Raw genomic sequence first — 13,526 nt, forward strand, 5'->3', positions numbered from 1 at the left:
ATCCTGCAAAGATAGTCACATAATTCTTTGTATAAGGACCACTGAAACACTCAGAGCAGAATACTCAATTTGTCACAACATTCCTTTCCATCCTGTGTTGAATCTCCAAAAACTTTGTTTACTTTGTTTACAAGTGAATATATCACACTTATAAACTCATACGTTTTGGAGAAATGAGTATGACTGTGATGCATGTTGGACTAACAATGAGTCAATTGGTTTTAGCATCAGTAAATGCATTACCTTAAAAAGACGGCTCATATTAGCCTTGAGTCTTTCCCCTAAGGCCCCTCCTTTGCTCTGGAAGAGACCCAGGAGCCTTGGTGTGTAGTTGAAGCAAGTTAAAGTTCTCATCGGAGAACTCACCGATGAGTCTCGTCTCATCTCACCGGATTGCACTAGTCTGCTAACTACTATTGATTTACCATACAAGTTAGCGGATCCAATATTCTTAAAGCACACACCATTTGTGTTTTTGCAACACTATTATACCATTTTAAATAAACCCAGCATGCTTTAAAACGTGTCTGTGGCTAGTCCACCTAGACTAGCATAGCTAGTTCACAACGAAACGACAGTGTAAAATGAAGCACCAGTAAACATCACTCCGTTTTTCTGACATGACCCTTGCCTCTATGAAAATCAAATGATTACACACGTAAACGGTAAAATCACGCCATTGTTCCTCACACTAACTTTATCAACTGACGACCACGACAGCTAGTCGTTTATCAATATCCACCCCTACCAGCCAAAATGCCATTAATATCTTGGAAGGCAAAGTACAGCAGTTTACGTGTTACACATCATGCCAAAAGTATCTTACAACTTACCTCGGAAGATTCAAGAAGCAAAACAGACGTCCAAACGTCTCGCTAAATGTGCGACCTGCCACCAACGTGTCTCCTTCAGAAAGAGCGAATGCCTGCGCATGGATTTGGCGGAAAGTGAACTGCACAGACCGGAAATAGTAGCTTCTACTTCTTAAAAATGAGTATGATTCCTCACACGCAATGCAGTGCATTTTCATCCTACTCTTTAAAAATGAGCTCGATTCAATACAGCTTCTATGAAGTAGACAAGCCTCTTTAAAATGTGTTAATTTAGTTAAATAAATGAATCCCTGACTAATTTTATTTTATTCAAGTAAGTTTAATCAACTTTTGTTCAAAATAGAGTATATTGATATTTTTTTGTGAAATTAACAGTTTTTCTTTATTAAATTTACTAAAATTCCACAAAAATCAGAGTTCATTTTTTACAGTGTACCTAGTGGCAGAAACTATTTTTGCTTGTACATTTCATGTTATAGTCTGGCTTGCCAGGCTAGTGCCTCATATCCTTAATCAAAAATATCAAACATCCAAAAATCACTGGCTATTCAACGAAGAGCCTTGAACATCATACCCTGATATGCAACACAGAGTCTTTAACACAACACCCAGCTGTGCAACACATCCTTGAACATCTTCTGCAACACAGTCTGGAAATTCATAACCAGGTAGGCTATGCAACACACAGAACCTTGAATATCATACCCAGGTATAACCTATAACACAGAGCCCACCATTCTCTTAACATTACTGAACAATATACACACTTCAGATTCATGAACATGAACACTATTTATACACAAATTCTGCCCTCCGCTCCTTTTCCAGAAAATGGTCTGTGACCCTGTCATACCAGCTGGTTGTGCTTTCCAGAGACTTCACCAATTTCTGTTAGCAGCTAGCACTGCAGATCCCAATAAGGCTCAAGCTAGCCTACAACCAGATTGAACTACAAATGAAATAAACGAGTGAATTCATGAATGATCAAACTGATAGAATGGATGAAAGTTAACAGAGCACAATGAGTAATATTTACATTTATTTACAGAGTAATGTACAGCGACATCAATGAGAAGAACCGTTTATATGAAAAGAAATTCGGACAGCACTTTGGCACACGACTACACTTTCTCGACATCCGCTAGGGACTGACTGATCATACTTCCGTGTTCCTCGCTGAAGTACCGCCCTCCTCATGTCTTTCAAACACTACCTCCAATAATCCTTTATCAGCCCGGCTTCTTGTCCCTCCCACTGTCTCGTTAAGTCCCAGAGAAGCCCGGCTTCCCTGGAAGTGACGATTTTGTTGATTTTAACCAATAACAACTAGCCGAAATTGGCTGTTCAGAGCCGTCTCGTAGACTGCAACGGATACCCGGCTGCCAGTCAGTGTTGCCAGATACTGCTGACGTTTTCCATCCCAAAATATATTCAAAACCCGCCAAAATGCACTTAAAACCGCCCAATCTGGCAACACTGCTGCCAGTCCATAGAGCCCATTGAAATAAGAAAGGTTACAGCCTGGCAGCAAAGGTGATTCTCGTAGCGAACTGCAAGTTTGTCAGACATCACTCAAATAAGTTACAGGATAGTTATGAACATAAATACAATCTTGGGCATATATTATGTTATGCAAGTTATTGTTTTAATGAGAATTTAATGTCGTAGACGCCGCAGTTTGGGGAGAGAATTTTAGGGGAAGCTCGGCTTCCCTTGTTGTCTCTAAGAAATCGCCCCTGCTCATGAAGCACCCGCTAAGCTAATGTCACGTTATCATGATCTAATTTTTAACTTCTCCTCACTAAAGACTTTTCCACATCAATAAACACTGTGTGAACACAACAACAAGTCACTATATTGATTAACTAGCCATTGCACATATCCATAATTACTGAACATCATAATGATTTGCGTTAGCTTGTCTTGGATCTGCTCTGTGGACTGGATGCACAGACTGAATGCTTTGTGTGGAGGTGCAGTAGCATTGACGATGTGCTGTTGTGGTTGGCTAGTTTGGCTTTGCAATAGATACACTCCACACATTTTTGCTCTGTTTTATCTTGAAATGATTCCAAACATTGACATTTTCTGTCGTTTTCTCTGCCCATACTCTTCTCCTCGCCCCTTGCTGTTTTCTCCCTCTTCCTCCATTTTCAAACTGTGCTGTCAAATCACGTCCAACGTCTCCTTCACGTCACGTATCCACAGCAGCTCGTTGTGCCACAGTAATAATCATCCGTGCAAAACACAGTGAGCTGATAGGAAATAAACGAAGCCTCACTGCAAAAATATGCATCGATCATTTTAAGTAATCGAATTATTCGAGTTACTCGAGGAAACGTTTCAGCCGTAGTTAGAATATCTTCAAAATATTTGATACAATCCAGCGTTTTCCTTTGAGAAGAATACAAGACACAGACTCGGAAATTATTCAAACTAGTTCAAGGTGTAGATTTATCACAGCCCTTGACCCTCCTCTGTAGGATGTTTTGGACATTCCATGCGCTCACTATCATCCTGAGATGTTATTCCTCTTTCCTTCTCCTGCTTTCTACAGCTCCACTCCTCCTCTCCTCACTCCACTGATTTAACCTTCTCTTGCTCACTGCACTTTTCTGCTCTCTCTGTTTTCTCAGGTCGCTCCCTGTCTTTCTTTGTGTTTCATTACTGGATTCTGAAATACACGTCAACTGTGATGGATTATGATGGGAAGAAAATATATAATTTATGTTTAAATGTCAGTTTCACGTTGATAATATGGCTCAATTTATTAAACTTGTGATAATAAATATGAATTATATAATAGTGCTTGAAATGAATAATAAATAACTGTTTTGGGAAATCATATATACAACAAATTATAACTATAATAAATACTTAAGTGTGTAAAATGGGATAAAGATAATTAGTAAGCAGTGAATCAGAATGATCAGGACTTTGTTTGTCTGTCCACAGCTGAGAAAGGTGGACTCCTCTCACAGATGTGTGTGTATTAGTGAGTTAGTGTGGTGTGTTTTCTCTCGTCCACAGTGTGTGTCATTGTGCTGTATCACATCCTCCCCCTCAGCACCTGCAGTCGCTCCCAGCTGCAGCAGTGCTTCTCTGTGCACTCTCACTGACCCAGGTTTTTGTACGACGCTCTAACACTGTGTGAACACATTGCTACTATGATAACTCTGACAGTAGTAATCTCCTGCATCTTCAGTCTGGACTCCACTGATGGTCAGAGTGAAGTCAGTCTTCGATCCACTGCCGCTGAAACGAGCTGGAGTCCCTGACTGTAAGTAAGTAGCATAGTAGATCAGGGGTTTAGGAGCTTCTCCAGGTTTCTGCAGGTACCAGGCGAGATAATAACCACCATCCACACTGCTACTGGTTCTACAGTTGATGGTGACTGTGTTTCCTGGAGCAACAGTTTGCACTGAAGGAGTCTGAGTCACAGTCACCTGACCTCTGGATCCTGAAGAGAAACATAGATTGTGTTTGTAAGCTCTAAAGTGGTGTAGAATTCGTATGAAATGAAGTGTGTGAGGCTGTGAGTTGATGTTAAACTCTCACCTTGAGTCCAGAGGGCCAGTGTGCAGATGAAGACGCTGATCAAAGTCATGGTTGCTGTGGGTGAAGTTGCTGAGCAGCAGCTCTCAGTCATGAAGTGTTAAAGTCACAGGGCTATAAACACTCGCAGAGCACTGAAGCATGGACTGATAATGCAAAGTGTGTGTGTGTGTGTGTGTGTGTGTGTGTGTACTGCAGTGTGATGGAGGTTTTTGTACGACGGTTTCATTAGAATGTATCACTGTGGTACACTTTTGGTGGAGGCTCCAAACTCATCGTGAACAGTAAGTGTGTTTTCTTCTTTTAATGCAAAATTAATTTAGTTCATTACTAATTACAGTAATAAACTTAACCTGAACAGATTGTTGATGTTTATAATTGTGTAATTGATTTTATTGTGTGTTATTTTGCTCTGATGAGGAATACATTTCAGTATCAGAACAGATCCCATATCAATGTTCATAAACATTCAATAAATACACAATTATTGATGTTAAATATGTAATAATTACACTCTTGCGATAAATTCAACATGCAATAACTCTGCAGTTACTCTATAATAAACATTTAATAAATATAGTGACTGTGTGCTGATGTAAAATCCAGATGAAAGCTGCTGTGTGTGTTTGTGTTAAACGATGAATATTTCTGTCATCAGCTACATTTGTATTTGCTGCAGTTAAATGTGCTGAAGGTTTGAACTATAAAGAAATAAAACTTGTTCTAAAATTATTTTCCCAGATAAATTACAGAGTGGAACATGTTTGTTTTGTTGCTGCACTGAAACTGATGTCACATAATAAAGTAGTGAATGAAACTCAGTCATGAAGTCAGACTTTATTCGACTTAATTCCTCTGTAAGATCAGTCAGTTCCACAAAGTTGCAGAAATATTTCATCCTCATTTCTAATTGTGTGTGAATGAGGTGTCTATGATGTGTTTGTGTGTTTCTCCTCTCCAGCGGGTTCCACAGTGTCTCCCTCCGTGTCTCTGCTCCCTCCGTCCCCTCTGCAGCTGTCTGAGGGATCGGCCTCGCTGCTCTGCCTGCTGTCTGGCTACTCTCCACAGGGGGCGCTGGTGAGCTGGACAGTGGACGGCTCAGAGGTGAAGAACGGGGTTCTGAGCAGCGCAGAAGTAGAGAAGAACAGCCGTTACAGCCGCAGTAGCACCCTGACCCTCAGCAAAGACCTCTGGGAAAAGGGGGAGGAGTTCCGCTGTACGGTCTCCCATAACAACGTCAATCATCCAGTCACGTTCAGAAAGAGTCAGTGTGAAGGCTAGTGGATCCAACATAGAGTTTAACATGGAGCTGCTTATGATCCATCTACAATAGAGTTTCAATTCTACACAATGCTGACATTTCTGTCTTTCCTCTCTTCACTGTCCTGTTGCTCTTCCTGTAGTTTGTGCTGAAATAAAGCTGAATTTTGGACGTTGTCTGTTCTTTTATTGGAGTTAATAGTGATGATCAGTGTGATGAGAGAGTGTGATTAGCTGTAGATTCAGTGCTGTGTTTTGTGCTTCAGTGAGTTTGACTGAAGGAAGTTGAACATCTGGTGAAGTTTCTGCTCTATTCTGGGAGAAATGAAACGATTCCGTCCTGTTCATGCAAATCTCACTGACACCTCACTGCTCTCTCTCTCTCTCTCTCTCTCTCTGTGTTTTACATGAAATCACCTTTTCATAAACCATATCATGTACCTAATTTTGAATTCATATGAACACTGACACAAACAATTCTGAAATTGTATCTGATTTTCTGTCACAACTCTTCTAGAATCACATTTATGATTTACTTTAAATTATATCTGTCTTTACCAAATTTCCCTTTCGGGTCCAGCTGGATTACAGGTTACAAACATGGCTTTCACACGGTTCATTTTTATGACCACTGTTTCTTTGTAATTGAAATGATTCTGTTCTGGCGGTTTATTAGTTGGTATCATTCTGCACCAGTGAAGGAGTGAAAGCATGAAAGAGGCTAAGTGAAGGCTTCTTACTGATCCCTTATATTAGTCATTTGGAACAAAGAGTAAAGTCCATAAATATCCATTAAATGTGATTTCAGGTTCCGGGTGAGTGAATGCTGGTATGTTTGCCTGACACTGCTCTTTGGAATTTTTTTTTTTTCACCCCCATGGATGTCGACCCCTTTCTCTTGGAGACCTCTGCTTTTCAAGTTCCAAGTGATGTTGTTTTATCGTCTTTTTAATCAAATCACTGTCAGTGATGATGTTGGAAGACAGATGTAAATGCAGGATATTACTTTCAGGCAGCCAAACAACACAATAGCATCAGGCAAAAGCAGAGTTGTTATCCAGGCCGGGGTCATACGAGGTGCAAACAGAGTATCAGAAGTATAGTGTAAGGCATAGTCCAAATAAACAGAACAAATTCAAGCCAGAGAGTTAACACAGACATTCAAGGTTCAGAAACATCAGGATATTTCATCCAGTCTTTGAGTTTGTGGAGTCCTTATATGCACCCGCCATGATTGTTCTCTAATCCAGAACAGGTGCATCATGATTAGTCCTTCTGGTGCACATTGCTTTCCCAGAGCACAAATGCAAGTGGATGTTAGTGAACGTTTGAGGTGCACCAAGCCTGAATGTGTGCATGCATTAAAGCCCCCACAAAGCTCCCTTTGGGAGCTAATAAACTTCCTCAGCCAGTCCCAGGGATAGGGATCTGGCTCTGGATGAATTCTCCTCAGAGGCTCACTCTTGCTTGGGAAAGACATAGCACCAGAACATGGGCTTACGTGGAGGATTGGGTTCCAGTCGGGGCTTGAAACAGAATGTGGACACAGGTAGGGGATTCGGTTCTGGCTTGGACTCAGAGATGGACATGAGGGTGGTTATGGACTCTGACATAGAACTTGGCTCAAGACTTAGACATGGGTGTGGGCTCAGGCATGGACATGGGCTGAAGCATGGGCTCCAGCATAGATTCAGACATTGGCATGGTCTCAGGCATAGACATAGGCTTAAGCATGGGCGTAGACATGGATTCAGGTCTAGACATGGGCTTGTACTCTGGCTTAGACTCTGACATTGGCAGGGATGTGGAGATGCAGAAGAAATCCGTTGGGAAGATACTCCACTCTGTTGTAGGGTGTAGGTATATGTCCAGCCCTAGCCAGTGGAAGAATGACACCAATTCTGATTTCGGCACTGTGACAGTGGTGCAGCATTGTTCAGCTTGCCTGCTCCTTTCTGTTACATCACATTAATTGGTGAAGTATTCTGTCAGTCATGATGGGAGTAGACAGATGGAAGTACAGGAAAGGTTTATTTACAGGCAGACAAACAACACAATAGCATCAGGTAAAAGCAGAATAATTTTACAGGCAAGGGCCATACAAGGGACAAACAGAGTGTCAGAGGTCTAGCAAAAGGCAGAGTCCAAATAAACAGAACAAAGTCAAACCAGAGCGTTAACACAGAAATTCAAGGCTCAGAAATGGCAGACACTAGGTACTGTGCAGAAACTTCACCCAGTGTTTGAGTTTGTGGAGTTCTTATATGTGCATGCTGTGATTGCCCTCTAATACAGATGCACAGTCCTTGTACTTGTCCCTGTGGTGCACACTGCTTGGTCAGAGCATGAATGCACATGGACCTGAGTGATATTTTGAGGCGAACCAAGGACGAATGTGTGGGCAAGTCAAAACCTGTCACAACTTTTACACAAGCCCTAGCTTACACCTGACACCTCAAACTAACCCGGCATCCCACGAGTAAGTTTCCAATTTCTTTTGGTCTGTTTGGTCTGCTTTTCCATTTTGTTTTGTGTCTTGCTGGCTAATGTGTTTAAACTTTACATGGCTTTTTTTCAAATAACTTTTTTTTAACCTTGATTGGATATGACTCTGTTCATCAGCTCGACTAAGCTCCTGGCTATTATGTCTCGTGTGTACTCACATGCTGAGCTGTTGAGTTGGAACTCAATACCTTGCCTATCTACTGGAGTATATAATCCTTGTGTTGCTCTGGGAATTGTAAGATGCTCCAATTAAATCCACCATGGATCACATCAGAGGCTGTATTCGAGTACACCATCTGCTGCCCTGACTGACAGCTACTGTATATTCCAAACATTTGCTCTGCTCCTGACTGCATTCCTGCTAGACAAAGTGTGAGGGGTGGTGGAGTGAACCTTGACAACCTTTGTTTATTGGATTACTCACTGATGAATGAGCCTACGCTAACAAACGATGATATACCACACTGCAAAAAATAGGGGTCTACAAACAAGATAAAAACACTAAAACTAAGGGAAAAGGTACTCAAAACAAGTGAAATAATCTGTCCATGCAGCAAGATAATTTCACTTGGCAAGATTTCTTAAATTAAGATTGTAGGAATGCTTGTTTCTAGATTTAACAAAGGTATTTGGAAGGCTTAAAATAAGACAAATATGTTGATTATAAGATTAAATTATTTGAAATTCAACTTTTTATAGCCCTAAATGAAGTGAAATATACTAAATACAACCATAAAAAATGCTGGTTTTTAGATGAAATTGCTTAAAAAGTCAAATTTTACAGCCTCATAATACGTGTAATATACTGAATACAAGCGTAAAATACTGGTTTTAAGATGAAATCTCTTAAAAAAGTAACTTTTTACAACCTCAAAATGAGTTAAAAATACTGAATATAAGCAATCACATTTTTTTCTTTTAGCAAATTAAGCTCAATATTAGTTAGGAATAATATTAAATGTACAGAAAAATATTATAGTATTAGTTGATAATGACTTAACGCTGTCTTAAACCAAGCATGTTTATCTTGAAACAAGGCTGACTTCATTTTAAAACTAAACCTTAAAACCCAAGCCTGTCCTTATTTTTCAATATACACATTACAGAAAAACAACCAGAATGACTTGAAAACATGTTAAACATTTATTAACATTCAGTATGTCAGAGTTGCCATGCATTCTTGAAAGCATTGTTCAATCATGTTAACACAAAACATTTGAATATTTTTTCACATTCCACAAAAAACATTGTGTCCTGAAATACAGGCTTTGATTGCGTAAAACTTAAAGGGACACCCAGGTGAAATTGAGCCACTCCCGAGTTACATAAGTGAGCAGAAGCAGATTTGCACACCTGCACTGGAGTTAATTGAATTTAAGCTCGGCCGATACCATAATTCTTGAGAGCAGAGATGACCTATGATGTTTTTGTTTATTTGTTCAACAAATACACAGAACAAAAACAATAAATAAACAAAAACATTATAGTTTCATGACATGACTAAACATTTTTTAGATTTGCACACCTGCACTGGAGTTGTCCTCACTGAGGTCATCACTGCTCTCAAGAATTACGGTATCAGCCGAGCTGATGCTTGTGTCTGTCAAATCCGTCTCCGTGTCTTGTTTGTCTGCACTGAAGAGAGTCCTGGCTGCTCCTTTCTGTGGAACGGAGCCCTGCCTCTTTCTTGGGGATCTCAGTCCCTAGAGTTACATAAGTGAGCAGAAGCATTTTCCAGGCGACCCAGCCACTGCCTGAATCTGGCCACTCAAATCTCGCTTGGGGGTATCTGTTTCAGACTAACAACTTAAATTACTCACATGGGTCCCAGTAGATCTTAAGCAAGTAACACTAATAAACTTGTGGAATACACAAAACTTGACAACTGACATACAACTACTTCTCAATAAAGGATTTCCAATCAGCCATTGCTTTCTTGTATGCACTAGTGGCATCCTTATCGTGGATGGTGTCGCCAATCACCTCCGTTTGAAAAACGGAGAGGAGGGTTGCAACACATTTAGGGTATGTTAAATGCAAAGTGTAGTAGTACGCCATCAACACCAACATCCCTTCTGAGAAATCTTCCTGTGGGAGGGTGGTGACAGGTACGTTACCAACAGCCACGATGGTGGTTGATCCATCAAAAAGCAGCACTGGGGAGCAGAGAGGACGCTTCTGCAGGTACAGGACAGGGTCTTCGCCTGACTGGAACAGAAAAAAGAACAATGTGCAGAGAGTGAGAAAACAAAAATGTAAAGTATCACACAACCAATGGCTTGAGCCCTCCAATGAAATTCACATTTAAAAACTTATACAGATTGTAAGAAATAAACATGAATTACTTTACAATAGGGCCGGGAGGAATGTGTTAAACTGTAGGAATGTAGTATGGATTAATATCCGACAAGCTGATGCAAAGTTGTACGTTTTTGTTGTTTCGTGAATGAATGGTTTTGCATAAATCTGGGAACATTTTCTCACCTTCAGGATATGAATAAGTGCCTCACTGCTAGCAACCTTCTTTGGTGGTAAAACAGGTGAGGGGAAGAGGGCTGGGAGTGCATTGAAGAGGGCCAGTGTGAAATCCACTAAAGAATAGAAAGATGAACAGAATGGTCAGAATATGGTATAAATATTAATACATGTACACGTACATATACATATGGAAGAGCAACTTACCACTACGGACATCCAAAGGGAAAGGGGGTTTCAGGACTTTCTTCCACACACCGTAGAACTGCACCTTAGTGCAGAATTCTGCCCATCTTCCTTTTACTTCCTCGATGTATCTGCTGTTAGTGCCACCTACTATGCGCCGTAGCTCATCCATTGCCTAAAACAGCATTGTAAAACACTGTGTTAATAATGTATTGAGAACACAGACGAATACACAGTAATTGAGGTTCAGGTAAGAAAAACAAACAAACATACATTTCGAACATCTTTGAAGCATGGATATGCGTCAAAGATTTTTGCAGGTCGGTCTTCTTCCCTTGTAACATCTGCATCAATGAAAGCCCGCCTGGCCTCAAACTCAAGGTCCAACATTTGCGCGACATCATTTTGATTAGGTTTTGCATTCGGCTTCTTGTACATGTTGCTCAAGGTTTTGTAGTGCCTGGCCTGCATCTTCAGACTGTCGGTGCCCACTGAAACGGCAATAAACAGAGACCAAGACATTTCAATGTAAACATTTTAACAACACCACAGGGGAAATAACACGTGGTTAAAATACAAGTAGTTATTTTTTGGGAAACTTTTATTATCAAGGATGACAGGCTGAGAAGTGTGCTGAGGAGGGCTTACCGTCAACATCTTTTGCAGGCATGCTTGGTGAAGCAATCACAGTCACGGTTGCGGTTGAGGAAGACATGGATGACAGCGGTGATGTTTTGGCGCCACTCTTTGCCTTCTTTGGCACAGAGGGGGCAGGTAGTGGGGATGCTTTTTGAAAAATAAGGGGAGAAAAATTAAACTACAATTATAAGCATGATGGCAACCCAAAACTGGCATATATAAGTACAGTGCATGCTTAGCCATGAACTCAGGTTCAACAAATACACAGAACAAAAACAGCAAATAAAACAAAAACATTATAGTTTCATGACATGACTAAACATTTTTTAGATTTGCACACCTGCACTGGAGTTGTCCTCACTGAGGTCATCACTGCTCTCAAGAATTACGGTATCAGCCGAGCTGATGCTTGTGTCTGTCAAATCCGTCTCCATGTCTTGGTTGTCTGCACTGAAGAGAGTCCTGGCTGCTCCTTTCTGTGGAACGGAGCCCTGCCTCTTTCTTGGGGATCTCATATTCTGGAGTCGCTTGAACATTTTTGTGTAGATGGTCAGCTGTGGTGAAAGAATGTTAGATGAGTCATCATATGACAGAGCGGTGTGGCACAGAGTAGTACACAGTCCACTTCCACAAGCCAGAGTCCTAATGCACAGTCTAGAAAAAGTAGTATCCAGGTAGAGACCTAGTGCAGTATTCAAACCATGTGTACACACACACACACACACACACACACACACACACGACACGGGTGACACATAGGGCTCACACAGGTGACGCATACGGTTCAGCAGTCTGATGGCGGTGGGTTAGAACTGTTCATGAGTCTTGTGGCGTGGCAAGTGTCAGAGAAAGTAGTAGAAAGTTAGACATTAAGCTTACCAAAGAGATAGAAGGCAAATAAAGAAAAATGAAAGGTTTAGAAAAAATATATATTACTTACATATGGCATATTTGCATCAGCATCACGTAACATGGGGTAATATTCAATGATCTTCTGTGACATGACTCTCATTTCCAGTTTGGAGGGGTATCTTGCTTCTTTCCCCATGGGACTAGCACGCAGGATTGCAACCATGCTCGTGATCGTGTTCCTTACAAGTCTGCAACATAGCTCCTTTGACATCTTGTAGCTCTTTTCCTTTCCGTTGCGAACCAATTCAAAGTACTGACTACGCACCAGGTCTAACTCTGAGTCGGTGTACACCACATACTCTGGAGGGTCTGGCATTTTCATCGTTTTCTCATCAGATATGGCGGTGGAGGTTTGAGGCAGGCATGGTGGCACAGAACTGGTTGATGAGGGCATAATCCTGCTTCCACTGCAAGTGCTTGCATCTTGCAGGGATCCCAGATGTCCGCTATTTAGCGGAATTCCGCTATTTTTCTAGCCAAAGTGGTGGTGTTTTTTTTTTTTTAAATCTCTTGTATATCCGTTAAAAATATGTTCGTTTAAGTAAAATGACCAGCAGAATACGTTCTGATTTGGTTTGCTTGTTTAGCGATGTTTTTGTCAGCTTAGTTTGTTCTCGTTGACATTTGGGAACATTCAGAATTTAAATTGATGTAAATACCGCGAGACTGTACGCGATAGAACAAGAAAACAATATGGCTGCGCCCATTTGCTAGAAAATGTGTTTTAACTCCATTCATGCTTTTGTTTCTAATGTGTTGAACTTAATTCAATATGCAGGGCTGTGAAATTTCCGCGGATTCTGTCGTGAAAAATATCATCTTCACAAAACGTCTATTTTTGCATTAAAAAGCATTGGGGGGGTCTAGTTGGTTTTAATCGCCTTGCACGAGACCGGCGGCTCAATACAGCCGGACTCTCTGAGTTTTATGCCAGCTGAGCGTGGAACACGTCTTGACTGCGACTCAGGAGTGCATGACAGAGCTAAAAATTGCGTGACCTGGCACCGCGTACGTGAATTTTGTACTTACAGGGTGTAAGATCAGACATAGTTAAGATGCCATCAAAAAGGAAAGCTAAGGAGGTGTTTGAGAGAGATGCAAAGAGGGCTAGAAAAGAACCCACAGACAGACTGAAGGAAAAGATGAAAAAGAACAAGTTTG

At 40.9% G+C, this 13,526-nt stretch overlaps 1 gene segment (V, D, J or C); it reads right to left on the bottom strand.

Moving 5' to 3' along the window:
* Positions 1-3,947: 3,947 nt before the first annotated feature.
* On the bottom strand, positions 3,948-4,285 carry LOC132870001 (immunoglobulin kappa variable 1-8-like; the record flags this gene model as incomplete). The annotated part of the segment is given in 1 exon segment: positions 3,948-4,285. A coding segment is annotated over 1 exon segment (312 nt), but the record flags the coding sequence as incomplete, so codon positions are not given.
* Positions 4,286-13,526: the final 9,241 nt, after the last annotated feature.

This window comes from Neoarius graeffei, chromosome 21 (genome assembly GCF_027579695.1).
Source record: "Neoarius graeffei isolate fNeoGra1 chromosome 21, fNeoGra1.pri, whole genome shotgun sequence".
NCBI classification, from domain to species: Eukaryota; Metazoa; Chordata; class Actinopteri; order Siluriformes; family Ariidae; genus Neoarius; species Neoarius graeffei.